The following is a 20,389-nucleotide window of genomic DNA, read 5'->3' on the forward strand; positions in this document are numbered from 1 at the left end:
ATTAAAAAAAAAGAAAAAAATTGTCAAAAAGGCAGATTGGGAAGAATGGGTTGAACCAGAATACGAAAAAGCAGTTTTAGAACCTATGCCAGAAAAAATACAATGGGAACCCTCCAAAAAGAAAAAACAAAAATTGTCAGAACCTCAACAAGCGCAGCAATTCGTTCCTCAGAAAGTTGAAAGAGTTTCTGTGAAACCTACTAAATTAAGATATATGGAGCCGAAAGATGAACCTCAATTCGGTACAATTAAGTTAAAAAAAGCTCCAATCGCGAAAAAGAAAGATATATCGACACTTAAATTACCGAAATTTATGTTAAAAAGTCGCATTACATTTTACGGTGATTATCCACCTGCATTACAATATCCAACAATAACAGAACTGGAACCTAATCCCATTCAATCTGGAACTTTATCTCGTAACATTGAAGAAGGATTAAAACTGATAAAAAAGAAAAGAAAAAAAATTAAACTCTCAGAGAAAGATACGGTGGAGTTAGAAAAATTAGATAAAGAATTTGAAGAATTGAAAAAAGTACCCCTTGAGAAGATAGAAGACAAAACTATTTATGAAAGACAACCTAAGAAACTAAAAGAAGATGAAAAAGAATCGAAATCTTTAGTAATTGGCAAAGGCATAGTTCCCGAAAAACTCAAAGAAGTTCCTGAAAATATAAAATTGAGGACAATTTCTGGAGAACAACCAGAAAAGATTGAAGAAAAACCGAGTAAACCCAAAGAAGAGAAAACTGATAAATTACCTAAAGACGAAAAAGAAGAAGAGCCAAAAATAACACTAGAACGTAAGAAATTCAAACCAACTGATTTTGACCAACCTGAATTAGAAAAATATGTGCCAAAAGAAATTGAAAAAATAGAAGAGCCTATTCCAGAAAACGTATCAGTACCATACACAAAAATGCCAAAAAAAATACCTGAACAAGAAACTGAACAAATCCCGATTATTCCGGGCAGAGCAAAACCATCAAAGCCTGAAGAAGAGTCTGAAGTTAAATTCAGAATTCCGGAAAAACCTAAACCAGAAGATCAACCTGATAGAATTGGTCTTAAACCGTGGGAAGAAGATACTGCAATTACAGGAGCAAAAATTACCCAAGAACTAAAAATCAAACCTTCTTTGGAAATTCCAAAGATAAGAGAGGAAGAGCAAAAATCTAAGAAAAAAAGTACTTCTAAGAAACCAAAGACAAAACCTGATAAAAAAGACAGAGAACCATGGGAGGAATGGGTTGAACCAGAATATGAGCGACCAGTTTTAGAGCCAATGCCAGAGAAAATAGACTGGGCCCATACGCCAAAAAAAAGAGAAGGAAAAGTCTTGGAAGTAGTTGAAAAGTCCATTATCGAAAAAATAGAAGATTCACCGGAATACACACAACAAACAGTAGGAGAAAGACCAGAGCAAACGACAGCTAGATCACTGAAAGAACCGGTTGACTTGGAAAGTAAAGCAAAGAAAATCAGTAAAATAGTTCATATTGAAAAAGTGCCTTCGGAATCAACAGAATCAGAGAAACCAAAAATGAAACCAGTTACTGAAGAAGCTGCTGATGAGGTAACTATCAAGAAGCCTGTTATCGAAAAGCCAGACGAGGTTTCTGAAGAAGTAACAGAAGAGGTTAAGATAGTGAAGAAACCCAAAAAGAAACCAGTTACTGAAGAAGCTGCTGATGAGGTAACTATCAAGAAGCCCGTTATCGAAAAGCCAGACGAGGTTTCGGAAGAAGTAACAGAAGAGGTTAAGATAGTAAAGAAACCCAAAAAGAAACCAGTTACTGAAGAAGCTGCTGATGAGGTAACTATCAAGAAGCCCGTTATCGAAAAGCCAGACGAGGTTTCTGAAGAAATAACAGAAGAGGTTAAGATAGTAAAGAAACCCAAAAAGAAGCCAGTCACGGAAGAAGCTGCTGAAGAGGTAACTATCAAAAAGCCCGTTATCGAAAAGCCAGACGAGGTTTCGGAAGAAGTAACAGAAGAGGTTAAGAAAGTAAAGAAACCCAAAAAGAAACCAGTTACTGAAGAAGCTGCTGATGAGGTAACTATCAAGAAGCCCGTTATCGAAAAGCCAGACGAGGTTTCTGAAGAAGTAACAGAAGAGGTTAAGATAGTAAAGAAACCCAAAAAGAAGCCAGTCACGGAAGAAGCTGCTGATGAGGTAACTATCAAGAAGCCCGTTATCGAAAAGCCAGACGAGGTTTCGGAAGAAGTAACAGAAGAGGTTAAGATAGTAAAGAAACCCAAAAAGAAGCCAGTTACTGAAGAAGCTGCTGATGAGGTAACTATCAAGAAGCCCGTTATCGAAAAGCCAGACGAGGTTTCTGAAGAAATAACAGAAGAGGTTAAGATAGTGAAGAAACCCAAAAAGAAACCAGTTACTGAAGAAGCTGCTGATGAGGTAACTATCAAGAAGCCCGTTATCGAAAAGCCAGACGAGGTTTCTGAAGAAATAACAGAAGAGGTTAAGATAGTAAAGAAACCCAAAAAGAAGCCAGTCACGGAAGAAGCTGCTGATGAGGTAACTATCAAGAAGCCCGTTATCGAAAAGCCAGACGAGGTTTCGGAAGAAGTAACAGAAGAGGTTAAGATAGTAAAGAAACCCAAAAAGAAGCCAGTTACGGAAGAAGCTGCTGATGAGGTAACTATCAAGAAGCCCGTTATCGAAAAGCCAGACGAGGTTTCTGAAGAAATAACAGAAGAGGTTAAGATAGTAAAGAAACCCAAAAAGAAGCCAGTTACTGAAGAAGCTGCTGATGAGGTAACTATCAAGAAGCCCGTTATCGAAAAGCCAGACGAGGTTTCTGAAGAAGTAACAGAAGAGGTTAAGATAGTGAAGAAACCCAAAAAGAAACCAGTTACTGAAGAAGCTGCTGATGAATTAGTGATTGAACAAACACTAGTAATTGAAGAACCTGATGAAGTGGTCCAAGAAATTATTGAAGAATTTACCGTTCATCGTAAGCCTCCAAAATCTACTCCTAAATTAATTGAAGAAATTTGTGAAGATGTTACTTTGCGTAAACTACGACCTCGGAAAAAGCGCCTGGATATTAAGGAAATTACAGAAACTGAAAATGTTACTTTCCGTCCTCGCAGAACAAAAACAAAGGAAGATGTAGAACAAGAGTTCAAAATTTCTTTAAATACGTATGAAGAAGAAGATATTTCAATGACAGGCAAAGTTCGATTAAGGCCTAAAAAAAAAGCTCTTACTTACCATGAAGAAGAGGGTGAAGAAACAATTAGAATTATTCAGGGTCCTAACGACGATGGTCAACCAGTGATTGAAGAAATTATTTATGATTCTGAAGAGGAGACAAAGGAGGAATACAGTATTGATGAATTAGAGCCTGATGCATTTAATCTTGTTCTACAGAAAAAGAAAAAGCCCCGTCCTTATTCAATAGAACAAATAGAAGAAGATGATGTTAGAATAAAGTTGAAGAAAGAAAGAAAATATTCTATGGAAGAAACTGATGAATTTTTAGCACTGAAATTAATGTCTAAACGTCGTCCATCCACCTATGAAGAAGGTTCGAGTTACATTCTTTTAATCTTTTTTTTTTAATTTTTTTTCTTAGAAAATAATTTAGTTCCAGCTTCTAGAAAAGTTTAGAGATTATTTGCAGTAGATAAATAACAGATAGCAGCTAATGTAATTAACTTATGTGAGATAAGAGATGTGAGTATGACTCACCCTCATCCTTACTTCTAATCTATCCTAAAATAGAAAGACATCGGCATAAGCGATTGACACTGAGGCTTTTTTTTGGTTTCAAAGTGATAAAATTCCTTTCTTCGACATTTAATATTACTTTTTTTTCATTTACAGAAGAAGCAAGTTTAAGTATTACAAGAGAAGGAGATATTTATGAAGAAGAAGGTACAATTTTTACTTTTTCATTTAAAAAAAAACGAAGATTTTAATGATGTACTAATCAATCAATATTACTCTTGTTGAAATAGAAGGTGAATATAGTGTTCATGAAGGATCTGTAATGTTCTCAATATGTTCGTACGTAGCAGAGACAGATGAAGCAATTAATCTTGTTGAAGGAGAAAAAGTCTATATTATAGGTAAAACAAATTATTTTTTAAATATAAATTTGAGTCTTAAATAAAAATTCGATAAAATAATTGAGTGATTGGATATTTTCTTATATTTTTCAGAACATATCAATTCCGATTGGTGGTTTGTGAAGAAACATTTGACACAAGAAAAGGGATGGGTTCCAGCACAGTATTTACTTGACGAAGAACACTATACTATCTATTTACAAAGAAAATTAAACGAAAAAATCGATAAACTTCCTGTTTTTGAAAGTAAGTTTAAATAAAATTTCAATGATAACAATATGAAAAAGTTTCTTATCTAATTTACTTCTGTCAAATATAGAACTAGGGCCCGGAGAACAATCATCAGCACCTCGGTTTATTCAAAAACTTCAACCAATTCATACTCCCGATGGATATACAGTCCAATTCGAATGTCAAGTTGAAGGTTTACCTAGACCACAAATCACATGGTTTCGACAGACTGCAATAATTAAGCCATCGCAAGATTTCCATATTTATTACGATGAAGACAACGTTGCAACTCTCATCATTAGAGAAGTTTTTCCTGAAGACGCTGGAACATTTACTTGCGTAGCTAAAAATGCTGCCGGTTTTGCATCGAGTACCACAGAACTCACTGTTGAAGCTCCTCTTTCAGATCATGGTTCTGACATGACTGGGCATTCAAGAAAAAGTTTATCAAGAGAATCTTCCCTTGCGGATATTCTAGAAGGAATTCCTCCCACTTTCTCTCGCAAACCAAAAGCTAAGTGCGTTGATGAAAATAGTGATGTTATCTTAGAGTGTCGATTAGTTGCTGTACCAGAACCGGAGATCACATGGTATTATGAAAACAAAAAGATAACAACTAAAGAAAATGTAGTTGTTGCAACAGAAAGTGATATGCACATGTACTGCAGTGTCATGAAAATAAAAAAAGTAACGAAAAATCAAGAAGGGAAATATAAAATTATAGCAAGTAACAGAGAAGGTGAAGCTTCAATTGAAATACCTTTGAAAGTCAAAACTGGTGCTAAAGAACCTCCTGAAATTCTGGAACCTCTAAAACCATTCATTGTTCGGGAAGGAGAAACTGTCGTATTGAATACTCAAATTATTGGTACGCCAATTCCTAAAGTCATTTGGTTGAAGGATAGTAAACCCTTAAGGAAAGATTTAATTCCAACAAAAGACGGTGATACTCACACATTAACGATGATTCAGCCAAAGCCTTTAGATGCTGGAGAATATTCGTGTATCGCAACCAACGATTTAGGAACTGCAGAAACCAAAGCAATGCTTATTGTTGAAGGTAAAATTTGTTTTGAATTCTTTATTATCGCATTTTTTTATCTACATAATTTTTTTTTATCAAATTTTCTATCGATATTTACTAATTATCAATTATTATTACATAAAATTTTCTGATAGCTCATGCTTTTTGCTTACTAATATAATTACAGCTACTTATAAAATTTGTGATGGCTCTAACTGTGGAACAATCTCTGAAATAACAATCAATAACAGCTGTTCTGGCTCAGGTTGTGGAACAATAAATAACTCCATTAGTAAATCGAATTCTAAATGCAGTGATGGATTTCATTGTGGAACAGTCACAGAGTCTGTTTGCAAAAATGATTGCTGTTCAGGATCAGGCTGTGGTACACTCAATAATTCTACTAATGAATTCCATTCAGATGTTTATTGTTCTGGATCTCATTGTAGCACAATAATTGATTTTATTGATGGTCCGAACAACAAATCTTGTGATGGTTCGAAGTGTAGTACAAACACAGATATTTTTTATAAGAATGACTGCTCTTCAGAATCCGAAACTCTTTGTAATTCAATCGATGAGTCAATTGAGTATCCCTATTATGATGGATCAACTTGTCAAACGTTATTTGAAGTTTTAAATCCTGCTTATAAATTAAATAATGAACTAGTGTGCAAATTTTGCTGCCAATTAATTTGTAAAAAAACTTGTAAATCTAATAACTATCTTTTAATTGAACAAGTAGCTACTGAAGTTTCAAAAGTTATTGAATTTGAAGGTGATTCAAAGTTTATGCTTATCCATTGCATGGTTGAAATCATTCACGATTAACTAAATACATAAAACTAATATTAATATTTATTTAAATTGTTTTTTTAGAAACACCTAGTGGTGCTCCAGAACCCCCTCTCTTTACTAAACGATTCCAAGAATTGACAGTCCCAGATAAAAGTACATTTAAGCTCGTAGCTGAAGTTATTGGTTATCCAGTTCCAGAAGTAACATGGTTAAGAAATAACAAACCCTTGGAAAAGTCACCAAACATCAAAGAAACATACGATGGGAAAAATATTATCTTGGAAATTAAAAATGTAAACTCGGAAGTTGACTCAGGAGATTATAAATGTGTTGCAAGCAATCCTGTTGGAAAAGCTTCACATGGTGCTCGGGTAACTGTGGATGTTTCTGGAGTTACATTTACGAAGAAATTAGAGACAGAAAAAATTGTAGAAGAGTACAAAACGCTTGAACTCATTTGTGAAACATCTCACACGGTATCAACAACTTGGTTCCACAATAATGAAGAAATTAGTGGTATGGATCATCGTGAGGTAATTCATGAAGGTCGTGTGCACAAATTAGTGATCAAAAAGACTGGTGCTATTGACGAAGGAATTTATAAATGCACAGTTAAAAATCAAAGTACTTCATGCAATGTAAAAGTCAAACGTAAGTTGATTACAATTTATCTATAATATTATTAAATAAAATGTAGGATATAATTGATAATAATAAAAACGATAATATAATTTTACAGCAACCAAACCTGAGTTTGTGAAAAAATTAGAAGATTTCGAAATTAAAGAGAAGGAAGTGGCAATCTTAGAAGTTGAAATAACATCTCAGACTGCTGATGTTCAATGGAAGAAAGATGGGCAAGTAATTGAACCTCGTAATAAAAAGATTGAGTTTGTAAAGGAAGGACCTCTTCGAAGATTATATATTCGAAATACTTCAGTTCATGATGAAGGAGAATACACTTGCTCACTTTTAGATGAAGAATGCTCAGCGGAAGTGACTGTAATCGGTATGTTCAAAATGAAATTTTTGAATAACCATCATGTTGATCATTACATGAACTATTTTTTTTTTTTAGAATTACCACCAGAAATTATAACAAAAATGAAAGACGTCAAAATCGCACAAGGGGATAAAGCTAAGTTTGAAATTGAATTGACCAAAGGAGATGCATTAGTTCGTTGGTTCAAAGATGGTGAAGAACTTCAATTTTCTGAACATATAAGTTTATCAATTGATGGAAAACGTCAAAAATTGAAAATTTATGACACGAGACCCGAAGATGCTGGTCTTTATTCATGTAAAGTTGGAGATCAAACTTCAGAAGCAACTTTAATTGTAGAAGAACCCGAAGTTAGTTTTATTAAAAGACTGCCACCTGTTACTGTAGTTCCTCTCGATGAAGATGCATTATTTACGATCGAATTGTCACGTTCAGATGTCTTTGTTCAGTGGTGTAGAAGAGGTATGCCAATTAATAAATCCAAGAAATACACAATAATTGATGAAGGTAAAGTTAAAAAATTAATCATTAATGAATGTAATATCGATGATGCTGTGGAATATAGTGCAGTTGTATTAAATGCTAAAACATCATCTAAACTGAAAGTAGAAGTAATTGAGGCATCTCCAAAGATCTCAGCAGAATCACCGACAGAGTACAAAGTAAAAAAAGGTGATGATGTGAACATGACTGTAAAGTTTTCTGCTTCTCCAAAACCAACTGATGAATGGGCTATCAACAAAAAGGTAATCGTTAGATCAAAACGAATAACATCATCAGTTGATGAAGAGTTCGCTACACTAACCATTAGGAAAGTTGAAGAGGAAGATGTAGGAAACTATACTTTGAAATTGATCAATATTTATGGAGAATCAACAACAGAAATCAAATTAATTGTTGGAAAAGAACCTGGCAAACCACAGGGACCTCTTGAGATTAAGAATATCAAACCAAACTCACTTACGATTCAATGGAAGCCACCGAAAGATGATGGAGGCTATGAAATCACAGATTATGTTATTGAAATGTGTGAGACATCATTAAAGACTTGGAAACGTGTGACTAAAGTTGATAAAGATACTCTTAGCTATAATATCGGAGATTTAAAACAAGATATTGAATATATTTTTAGAGTAATAGCTAAAAATGAAATAGCATCATCGAAACCACTAGATTCGAAACCAGTAACACTCAAATCTTCAGTTGATAAGCCCGAATCACCCCGAGGACCGCTCGAAGTTTCAGGAATGACCAAGACTTCATTCACAATTAAATGGATGGAACCCGAAAATGATGGTGGATCTCCTATTATCGAATATACTGTTGAAATTAAAGAAGAAACAAAGAAAACGTGGACCAAAGTCGGTACAACAAAAGCCAAAATTACATGGATCAATGTTTCTGATTTGAAAACCGATGTCGCATATGAATTCAGAATTTCAGCAACAAATATAGTTGGCACTAGCCCTCCATATTTGTCAGAAGAATCGATTATTGCAGGAAAACAAATTAGTAAGTATTCATTAGTTATATATTGTGTTTATTGTTATTCATTAATTTTTTATTTGCTATAAATCCTTTAAATGCTTACGCTTAGTGCTAACTGTAACTGAAGAATCGCTTTATGCTCTGTTTGGAATTTTTCCCGTTACCAAAGCAGTAAAGAGTAAAGGTAAATGCTTTCACATGATGATAATTATTTTGCAATAGTCTTTTGGATTGCTTTTATTATGTTTGTTATTGTTTATAAATAAGTAACATCAATAAATTGATAAATATTTTTAATCGTATTAGCTCCACCATCTTGTCCACTCAATTTCCATGTTACAAATATTACAAGCAAGAGTGTAACTCTCAAGTGGTCACCACCTGCGAGTACAGGAGGCTCAGAACTCACGGGTAAACTTTTTTCTAAAACATTAAAATGATTAAAACGGTAAATAATAAATTATTAATGAAATAATAATAATTCTTGTAGGATATATAATCGAAAAAAGACCTTTAATAGGCAGAGGATCTAAATGGATTAAAATAGTTACCTTAGATGCAACAACTCATCAATATTGCGTTGAAAATCTTAAAGAAAGTGAATTCCTCTTTAGAATATTTGCTGAGAACAGTATAGGACTGAGCACACCAGCAATTTCTGAATCTATTACTCTTCAAACTCATGCCAGTAAGATTTTTATTAATTGTATTTGATAAAGTTTTCATTATTACAATAATATGTAACTAAAAATTTTTTTATCAACAGATGTGCCATCTCCACCAACTGCTCCATTAGAAATCAGACAAATTGCTGGAAATACAGTAGTTATTGAATGGGGTAGACCAGAATTCGATGGTGGAGCACCGTTAGAAGGCTATAAAATTGCTATAAGAGATTCTAAAAAGACAATGTGGATAGAAGTCGGTCGAGTTAATGCAGACATTCAAAAATTAAATGTTAGAGATTTACAAGAAGACCATGAATACTATATTAGGATATACGCAAGGAATGAGGTAGGATTCAGTGAACCTCTTGAATCCGTTGAACCAGTTAAAATTGTTCCTGCATCAGGTAAATTTAAATTTATAAGTTTATCAATTAATTACAAGGATAAAATCACGATCAATTAGTAACTGAATTTTTTATAGCTTTAGATGTCATCGAACCTGTAGCAGAAGTTTCTGAGCATGGTGAAACAGCATCTGTTAGTTATAGTACAGAAAATACTAGTTCATGGTTACGAGATCATAACATGGATGCTGATATTAGTTCTTATGCACGCACTCAACTTCTCAGAAAGGATGAATACTTTTTCCGAATTTGGCATTATGCTAAAAAGCTTTTCAAATAAGCATTTTCACAAATATTTTTTTCAGTAATGGTCAATCATTTTCATTGGTTACCTAAACAAAAATAGAAAGTTATATAAAGATTAAAATTATATAAAAATATCATCATACACATACTATTGACTAGATTATTCATTTAAAATGTATATAAAGAATGGAAAAAATTTATTTAATAAACTGGACGAGTCTAAAATCTAGTCATACAGTAGAAAAGATTATTGACATGTCAGACAGAGACATTAAACTTCTATGGACGATACATCAAAATAAGATCCTCTGTTATTTAATAATAATAATCAATTATCAAAATATTAATTATGATTTATTTAGTTGAAATCTTCATTTATACCATTTTTGATAATTGTCTATTGTCAAAATGAGATGACCAAGATTGTGTGGCAATGTCGAAAAATGTGATACAAGTAATCATTCTTGAAAAGTCTATAGACATAAATTATTGCAAGTACTTTTCAAGAAGTTAGAGATTTATTATATTTTAAAAAAATATTCCTTGTATTTATATGAAAATATTGTTTGAGATAGCAAATTATGTGCAATGCAAGCAATGCTTCCATCATTTTCCTATGTTTGTCAAAATTATTTATAATAGAGTCAAATATTTATTGCTATTTTAATTAAATGTTATTAATTCATTAATTATTATTATTATTATTATTAATATAATTCCGTTCATAATTATATCAATAATGTTAATTATAAACATTATTATGCAATTATTATAAGACAGATATTATGTATTTATTTATAATTTGAAGTTTGAGAGACTTATACGATGAAAATAAAATCGGTAATTGATGATTATGCCACACAATGCTGATATCCTGAGACGTAAATATAGGTGCAATAATCCATCTTTGTACTTATCAATATTGTGTTGCATTCATCATGAGCCTTTATATAATGTTTTAAACAATAAATGACTATAAATAATATTCAATGAATTATTTTATTTATATTAAATTCTTTAAAATTGCGTGTTGCAGTCTATCTGCTGAATACAATACACAAATCTCCCACATTACATGTGTCATTTTTTATTTCTACATTATGTTATATCTTTTATTCTTCTGCAGTGCTTGACTAGTTATTAAAACAATTCACGAGTAAATTCTAGGTAAAAATAATGGAAATCAATTCAAATAATAATAAGATAATATATTGTAACTACTAAAATGAAAAATTAAATTAATTTAATAGTATAAAAAGAATGCTGTAGGTTACAAATGACTTTTTGTATTTTTTATAAAGCATAAAATTTTTTTGCATTGTAAAAAGGCCGTCTGAAGGAGACTGACAAGAAAGAAAAGAAAGAGCAAGAAAGCCTGAAGCACAAAAATTTTTACGAACCATTACCCGACCCCATTTGAAAGGCTCGTCGCCCTCGCCATTAGAATTACAAATACCCAGCTATTCGCGACAACGATGAAGCCGCACCCGCAAGAGAACACCAGCACGCGCCCTGGGCACAAAACACCGTAATACCAGACATTTTGTGAGAAATTTACAGCTTCAGGCTATGATTTTTCAACCGTCTGTATACTCCTTGCTCTCCTTTCTTTTCATATTTTACGTCTATTATTTTATTTCCACTTTCGCAGCAGCCCCAGGAGATTTGAAAAATACTTAAGTTTTGAAACATTCGACAGATGGCTTTTAACAGCTAACAATTTGTACAAACTTGAAGTCCAGACAAACTGGAAAATTTTTATTTTCGTCTAATTTTTTACTCACTTTTTCTTTATGGATGTACTAAAAAAATTTTTACAAGAACTTATTGAAATTAAATAATAAATACTGATGCATAGTCAAAGAATGAATTTAATAATCCATGTAATAACACCCTTACAATTTATTGAAAAAAAAAATTTTTTTACTCATGCTTATGATAAATTTAAATAAATGTGTGATTTTAATTGATCATCTAACTATATGAAAAGATTAAATTTTAAAATCAGTGTCCACCTTGTTCTCACAATATTCCATTATTGGAAAATCTAGATGGCGAAAAAAACATCGATAAGTATTATATTAATAAAATGAAGCAAATATAACTTAAAATTTTGATGTTGATAAGAGTTCAATTTAATTAACTTAACGACGAAATCTCTGTCTCTGTCTTGTAGGACTAAAATGTATGTTCAATCAATCCTGACACGAGTATTTAATTATCACGGATTGCCTCCTCTATAGTGATGCAGTTCTTTTGTAATTCTACTAGTGAACACTTGCAAGATAACTACTTGCACTATCCTTTGTATTATTTTATTTTTTCTTGTATTTGCGATCCACGCTTGAATTTATACCTTTGTATGACTTTTTTCTGTTAATAAATAATGATAATAATAATAATAAAATGCTAGTTGAATTTGTTAATCGATCAGCGGTGCAAGAATGATTAAATAATTTGAATTCTTTATAGATCTCTAGATTCAAATGTATAGTATTGCATTAACAACAATCCTGTCATGAAAAGTTTGCTTACGAAAATTTTTGATCACAAGTAAAACCATCATGTCAAACAGAAGCTGTCCATAACATTTGTTGTAATCCCCAATATACACCTAGTTCATTGTCCCATCATTTGTAGAGTTTGATTACACGAACAGAACTAGTTTATACGAGACTTACTCTTCCTCTTTATCTATCCATCTACTTGCTGCAGTATCTCGACGTGTACTGAACGTACAAGTATCTGGATTGTTCGCAAAACTAATTTACTACGTATCCAAATGTCGGCAAATGCCGTGGTTACACCGCGTCCTATCCAGAAGCAACACAGGAAATGAGATTTGTTAGAATGTTACAAGTGTCTTCACTCTTGGGAGTGACCATCAATTTCACTTCTTTAATCACTGCAGTAGTTTTCATTTTTATTCACCATCTCTCTCGCTCATCTCGTTAAAACTTTTTAATAAAATTTAAAATTTTCAGTTTCTCATTGTGGTAAAAGAGTTGGAAGAAAAAAGAGACTATGAAATTTTATTACGGTTATGTAAAAAATTAAAGCAAATAAAAAAAGTAAACAAACAATAAATGATTATATTGAAATAAAGTAAAATGATAGGAAAGAATTTATAACTGTTTAGATAAATACTTAATGAAAAAACATCGATTGAAAATTTACAATTGCTACATTTACATTGTCTTAATGTTAAATTGCTGACACAGTCATTTGGATCTTTAACGTTGCGTTTGCAAATTGGAACATAAAATCACGATAGTAACGGGCGCCGTTGATTGTTTGTTACCGCTTCAGCCTACACGCTATAAAGTCCATAAAACATTTGTCGTAGTGTAATTGAGTACACTTAACCATACATAACCACATATACATATGCTTCATATAATATCACATAAAACTAATGTACGAGAATATAACTTTTTTCTCTTCCGCTTCAATTTTGCGTCCAACGATTGCAGCAAGAGGTAGTTTAAATATTTTAACTGTCGACTATTGAAATAAATGATCGAATTATTGCGGCCTCAAAATAATACCGTAAATTTATGATTTAAATCTTATAGGAAAAATATAAAAAAAATTAATGAGCCTTAAATTAAATGGTTACAAAAAATTAAAAAAAAAAAATTAAATGAATGGATTTTAAGGAAATGACAAGATGTTTTGAAGGATAATTACGTGAAATAGATTTGATATCTTGATGACTAAAGAGTTGCTGGAGGTTCGTAAGTAGTGGAAGTTTCTGCTCTTAACAAACGTCCATTAGATCTGTCGTCGGTTCGCGTTGTACTACGCAGTGGCTGACGTGTTATCGGGGGTGGCATGAGGGCGAAGAATTCTTGTTTTTCACTTTCTCTCTCTTTTTTTCTTTATCGGTCTCTTTTAAATGTTCTGTTGTTGATCGTACTCGAGAAGACGAAGGGTCTTTTCCTTGAGGCACACAGAGACGCCCGCCTGTTTGCTAATTGCAATCACAGTTGTCCGATCTAACTGAAGAAAAAAGATCAATGGATTGTATCAATTCTTTCGTTTTTCTTTTCTCTTGCCTTCTTGACTTGTATTCTCGATTGTCCCTTCAATTATTTCATAGTCAAATAATTAATTTTTTCACTGCATTTATCATTTGAAATAACTTTTTAATTAATTAGACATTTTTTTGTGTCTTCACTTTATCATTCTGTTATACTTGAAATCTCAACAACTCGAACTGAATTGACTAAGGAGCTTCAATGACAAACATACGGATGACAGAATCGATAGGTCTGGAGACGTGATGTCTCCAGTTGGCCTAATGGGAATTCACCGTCCCTATACTAATTGGATATTTTCACATGTATGCGATATCGTTTGATATAGTATGTGTGCAAGTTATATATGTTAAAAATTTTAGATATTTTAGATATCATCTTCACAAGAAGTAATATTATATCGTTAAAACAAAGTAAACATTTGTTAACTTTCCAGTGGGAAAGTGGGTTATTCTTAATCAACACCATATTTATTATTCTATTTCAGTGCTTATTCTTGAAAGTGTATTTTTATAAGAGAACTCTCGTCGTTCAGACTTACAGAGACCAAAAGGAACCTTACCCAAGATTTAGTTGCAAGTGTGTTTTGCCATAATTTACTGGTAGAAAAAAGACAACGTCAGATTATTCTGGAGAATATGAAAAGGGGGTGTTGTGTTGAAACTGTCCTTCCTTAATACGTGTTAGGCCACAAGGTAATATTAAAGAAGATAAAGCAAGAGAAAAAGAGTAAATATGGTCTGAAGGTGATACGAATCTAGCATGAAGTATGGCGCCTGTCATAAAAATTATGTTGACTTTACGTATTTATTGTTAACCCTGGCAATAGTCAACTGTGAAAGAGATCACGTATGAATGTATCTAGATGCCAACGTATTTATTCTTATTTTATTACAAATTTATTATAAATATTTATACTCTATTATGTATCTTTTTACTTCTCGTTAGTGTTAACATTTACAAGCAAACATTTGTTTATGAACGAAACAAATTGGATATCTGACTAATGATCATAGAAGATATTTGAAGAATTTGTGATCGTCCTTGCTAGTAAGCAAATGACCTCGCAAGATCTTGCCTCCTTTCTCTCTTGTACTTCTTCTCCCTTCCTGGTTCTCTGAGTCGTACGTTACAATATGTGCCAGACACTCTTGCACGCCTAAGAATTCCTGACCCTGCCCAGTGGTAACTACAACCTACAACTCTTAGGAGTATGGCCTTTGAGTGAGTATTCATGCTTAGAAATGCCTACAACGTATACCCATCGTAGTATCTCTCCCTCGTGGGCACGGCTTTATGCTTCCCTGATATCCTTTTGTTTAGGCTCTTGTGCAATCTTCAGCATGCTTGGTGGAGGGTATTTTTATTTTTACAACTTTAAAATAATCTAATTGCAATTTTTTTATTTCAAGATTATGAGGTGAATAATGATTCATGGCTAGAATAAAATTTTTTTTTCTCCTATAAGTTAATTTCCTTTTAGCCCTTCAAGTATTTTTACATTGATGTAAATATTACAAGAGTTAATAGTATTTCAATTACCGTAAAATTATCAACGTATATTAATTTTTGTTTATGTACATCATTAAGTCTCATAAATTAAAGAGTAGTTAAAATGGATGGAAAAAAAAAAATAAGATACACATGAGAAACATCGGAAGTAAGGTCATCTTGAAAGTATTTCCGGTGTAAAATAAATCAATGCTAGTGTAATATATAACAGAAAATCAATTATCTCTTGGTTCTTATGAAGGAATTGAATTTCCTAGTGAATATAAGGTAGCCCAAGTAGTTTTTCATTTTCAAGGATAAGGTTCGCAGGTACAGTGTTTATAAATGAAAGAGAAAAAGTACGCATAAGGTAGTGTGTAAAACTTGAGTAGGAAATTTACGAGTTTTCCAACGTAGACAGAACCCGCATTTAGCGATATTCATTACTCAGTTCATTACTATCAGTGACTCCCAGTAAGTTGGATACTTTCCTACACTATCGTCATGTATATAATACTATTCCTTCCTTCTTTCTATCTCTCTACAGCTATTTAGTGCATATCGTACAAAGTATATGCGAGCACATAAGTGCAAACCAACTTACAGAATTATTTATGCGGGAGTTGTTACGGAATGGGTATAGTAGATATCTACGTAAGGACGAGGAATCAAGTTATTTTATTAATTGCCCATTTATTTTGCACATGTTACCTGTGGTAATTTGAAAGAAATTTTACTTTTTCTCCATTAGAAAAAAAATAACAAAATAATTGTAATTTATAGTATATATTGAAACATATATATTTAACGGTTTTTAAGCAGCTTCTTAAACAGTAAAAAGGATAAAGGAATAAAATGATTATAATTTAAGATAGAATAAAGACTACTGTTGGTACCAAGAGTCGTTTAAAATGAATTGTTTATTTTTTATTAAAGATTTATTGGTAGAGTAAAGAAGACTTGAAAGATATGACACCAAAGGAAGCAGTAAATTTATTGTTAGTGAAAAAAAATAATAATAATGATAAAAGAATAATCAAAAAAGCATTTAAAGAAATCATACTATGATGGTGTACAACAGTCAGACGCACCTTTCGCGCCTTGCAATTAGCGAGTTACGACGTACGAAGGTCGTTAATTAAATTAAAACCGATAGACCGGTACGGATTATTACATGGTTGCTTCCATACAACGCCCAAGCAACAAAAATATAATCTTTTACCACCTTCACTTCCTTCTCTTTTGCCAGCTTTATAAGTATTTACACGACGGAATGATATTTACGATTGCTAAAATTAAATCAAATATGAAGTAGATTTAAAAACAAAATAACAAAGCTACAGCCGATTAAACGGTCAGTTAAGGAAGAACATGGATTTTCATGCATTAGAGTTAAAGATGAAAATTTTTTGCTGTAGTTCATATTTATAGGGTGCTGGATTGTAACGCGCTATAAGGCGCACCTGCCGTGCATATGAGGATCGATCTCGCGAGATACCGATCTCAAGCCATGAGAATTGTACGGAACTTGCATCGAGTCGAGTTATTACAAGTATTCTCGTGTTCCTAAAACTTTATGATCCTATATTTTCAATATAAGTACAATATGTGTTTCGTTCTCCACCTCAAGGTCACGTGATTCTCTTCAGCATCTTTCAAGGATCGTGAAGGTGAAATAGTGAAACTCTTGACTACTTGCAAAAAAAAAAACAAAAATTCTTTTTCTACAATTATTCAATCTTATTAATGGGCTTCATACGAATATTAAATAAAAATTTAATTAAAGAAAAATTTTTAATTTATGATATCTAAAAAATCGATTATGATCAAATCAGTTATACAGGCAATAAAGTTGTGTGACAATCAATATTATGATCCATTTTTGACAACACTTCTTCTAATTTTTAAAAAGAATGATGAAGCAAACCCTTAAATTTGAATGTACAAAATTTAATCATTGTGATATCAACATCAACATTATTTATGAGATACCGTAATAAAAATAGAAACATAATGAATTCATTTTTTATTTTTAAGTTGTTGATTATGCAATATTTTTTATTAGTCAGATAATAAAATAATTGAAATGTCATGTATTTAAATAAAAGTGGAAATACGTTGTTGTATTTATTTTTTGTTGTGATTCGAGAGTAGGTTGACAATTTACACAATTTTTTCGCCAGTATAAAGATCTCCAGTATGTCATCGAATAATTTCAATTTTAAAGCAATGGTTATATTGGATGTTATTCCCAAGACTCATCCATATTTACCCAATGAGATCGAGTATCTCTTCCGTATTGGCGATCGCTTAAATCGTTGTCCGAACCGTTGCAGAATACAGCGACCTTGTTCTGGACCACCTCGCTAGCTATAGTATACGATTTAATTGCCCTCGTATCTCTTCAGCATCCAAATCGAATTTTAATATTCGAGATTAATTTATAAAAATAAAACATTATCTTGAACAATTTAAAACTAACGAACCCCATAACTCAATTGTTGTTAAATTATTCGTATTACTCTCTTTTAAGCTCACTGATCTCATAAAAATTCATTTCAAAAAATACAACTCAATAAAAAAAATCTTTTTCATTTAAATCATTATACTGATGAAATTTCTTATTGATAATTCTAAAAAACCTTTGCATCAAACAGAGTCACCAACTTCATTACTGATCATTATAACAGCCTTCATGCGCCACACCCATAGCTAACACACCTAGGTTTGTTTGGAATTTACCCAGCTAAACTGACCTAGCTCTATAACTAGAAAAATACATATGAAATGACATTTATATTAGTAATATCACCTGATTTTATTTAAAATTATCAAATCTAGAGCTACGAATACCATCTTTTTACAAATTCAGTTTCTAGTTATTGCTGCTCCAAGAATCATAATCAATTTTACCAAATTTTGAACTCAAAGTTAATGATTTTCTTAATTATAAATAACAGCTTTTGTAAAGAAAGCTTTTATTAGCAGGTTAGAGTACCAAACCATTTTATTAAACCTATTAAAGATGTGATAAAATATTATTATTGTTGTAAAAAATGCTAGAAGTAGGCAAATGAAGTATGATTTTAGCAGACAATTAGTAGTAAAAGGTGATGGGTTTACTAAAATAAGCATTGAATGGTTGTAAATACTATAAAAGTTGGCTTACACAAGAAAATTGGCAACATACACTGGTGGAAAGAGAGAGTACATGTGACTTTGTGGTATAAATGGAGAAATAGCCCGTTGAAGAATATAATAATGCTGAAAATTCTTGAGTCTGGACGACGATCATCGACACCGCAAAACCCACATCGTCTTCAGTATATTCGTATTCCTCATCCTCTTCATTCTCTTCTTCGTTAAGCAAAACCAAGGACATGGAAATGTCTAATGTTGTTTCTGGGATAATAAATAACTGAATTGAATAAAATACACAATGTAAGAGATACTGTAAAATAAAATCAAATGAAATATTTACTTTATTCACAGCTTGGATAGATTTATCAACTGCAATGAGTGCAGCAAGCAATGTTGATGCTAATTAACCCCTATTTGTTGACTCTAATTTGAATAAATAAGACCGGAACATTGTCCGGTGTATACTGAATCTCTGATGCACTATAAAGATTATAATTTGAAATTTCATGATTAAAATACATTAAGATAAATATTTTTGCTTTCTCCTTTCGCACAATCATATTGAAATCTTTCACAAATATTCTAATGATTATTTTAAGAGTAGAAAATAGTCGAAACATTCCAATTGTCAGTTATTTTGAATAATAACGACTTCTTTCAGTTTAGATTTCGTAGAATCGCACTGCAGGGAACCTCTTGAGATCTCTCCCACGCATTCTCTTTCAATAAGAATTATAGAATATCTAATTCCATGGAAAAACATGTTACACATTACATTTGTTGAAAAATAAAAATATTTGTAATGATGAAAAATAAAATAAATCATTTTTTGTTGCATTCTTACACGTCTTGCACCATTGATTACGGTCGTATAATGTATACATCTGACATGCTGGATGAGTTTAACGAACCTTAACGTCGTTACATCGTCCAAGTTGCCTCCTGGCGTTCAAATCCAGAGGCAGTTCTTTTATATCGTCTAAAATGTGTCTTATCTCGTAGTTATGTGGCAATTTTATCTTTTGATAACATTTTAGAGTACAAATTGTAAGGATTAAGTAAAGTATGTACTAATAAATTCCTTTCTTGGTACAAAGTAGAGACGTATTCGGAGCTTATTGCGCACAGTAGTGTCACGTGTGACTCGGAATACACAAATGAACGGCAGAAAGGATCCATAAATCGTTTGAGCACACAGCAGCCACACAGGTTGGCTCTAACTTGATCGTCGACATAATTGGCTGAACTCGCGGTCAGCTCCTAATTATCCGTAATTATAGAAGCTTTAAATTCATGAAAAAAATTGTCTATACAGTATTCAACATTTTCATGATATTTTATTTACCTTTGGCAAATAATGCATACTTGTCAGAAATTTATGTCAGTTTTATTTTTAAAAAAAATATTACATTGATAAAAGACTAACTGACCAATCATAACTTACATGTAATTGAAGAGATAAAATTTTTTTTATAGTTTAAAATATTTTTTTCCCTTTTTTAAGTTATAAATATTAATTAGTCAATTACATAACTCTGTATTGAATTGAACTAAACTTTCGGTTATATTAACCAAGATGATTTTAAATAAATAATTGATTTGATTCATATAAAGGTATTAATTTGCGTTAAAAACTAATTTATTAACCATTCAAAAATATGAATTTGCTCAAAAAGTACATTTAGTTACTATTAATAATTTTTATCACACGATTTAATAATTATTTTCTCACGTAGAAACCAATCATTCATTCATCTACA

The 20,389-nt window shown here is 31.9% G+C and overlaps 1 protein-coding gene across 1 annotated transcript in view; it reads left to right on the forward strand.

Annotated features, from left to right (window-relative positions):
- LOC118074223 (titin-like) overlaps positions 1-10,942 on the forward strand; it is a 71,886-nt gene extending 60,944 nt beyond the window's left edge. Inside the window, 14 exon segments of the mRNA XM_035095276.1 lie at positions 2-3,551; positions 3,851-3,901; positions 3,985-4,095; positions 4,189-4,341; positions 4,415-5,386; positions 5,538-6,128; positions 6,230-6,799; positions 6,888-7,157; positions 7,227-8,663; positions 8,749-8,823; positions 8,946-9,050; positions 9,130-9,327; positions 9,406-9,711; positions 9,789-10,942. Coding sequence (XP_034951167.1) covers positions 2-3,551; positions 3,851-3,901; positions 3,985-4,095; positions 4,189-4,341; positions 4,415-5,386; positions 5,538-6,128; positions 6,230-6,799; positions 6,888-7,157; positions 7,227-8,663; positions 8,749-8,823; positions 8,946-9,050; positions 9,130-9,327; positions 9,406-9,711; positions 9,789-9,991 — 8,592 coding nt within the window. The 3' untranslated portion in view covers positions 9,992-10,942.
- Positions 10,943-20,389: the final 9,447 nt, after the last annotated feature.

This window comes from Chelonus insularis, unplaced genomic scaffold, assembly GCF_013357705.1.
Source record: "Chelonus insularis isolate UGA/USDA-ARS -01 unplaced genomic scaffold, ASM1335770v1 contig_133_pilon, whole genome shotgun sequence".
Lineage (NCBI taxonomy): Eukaryota > Metazoa > Arthropoda > Insecta > Hymenoptera > Braconidae > Chelonus > Chelonus insularis.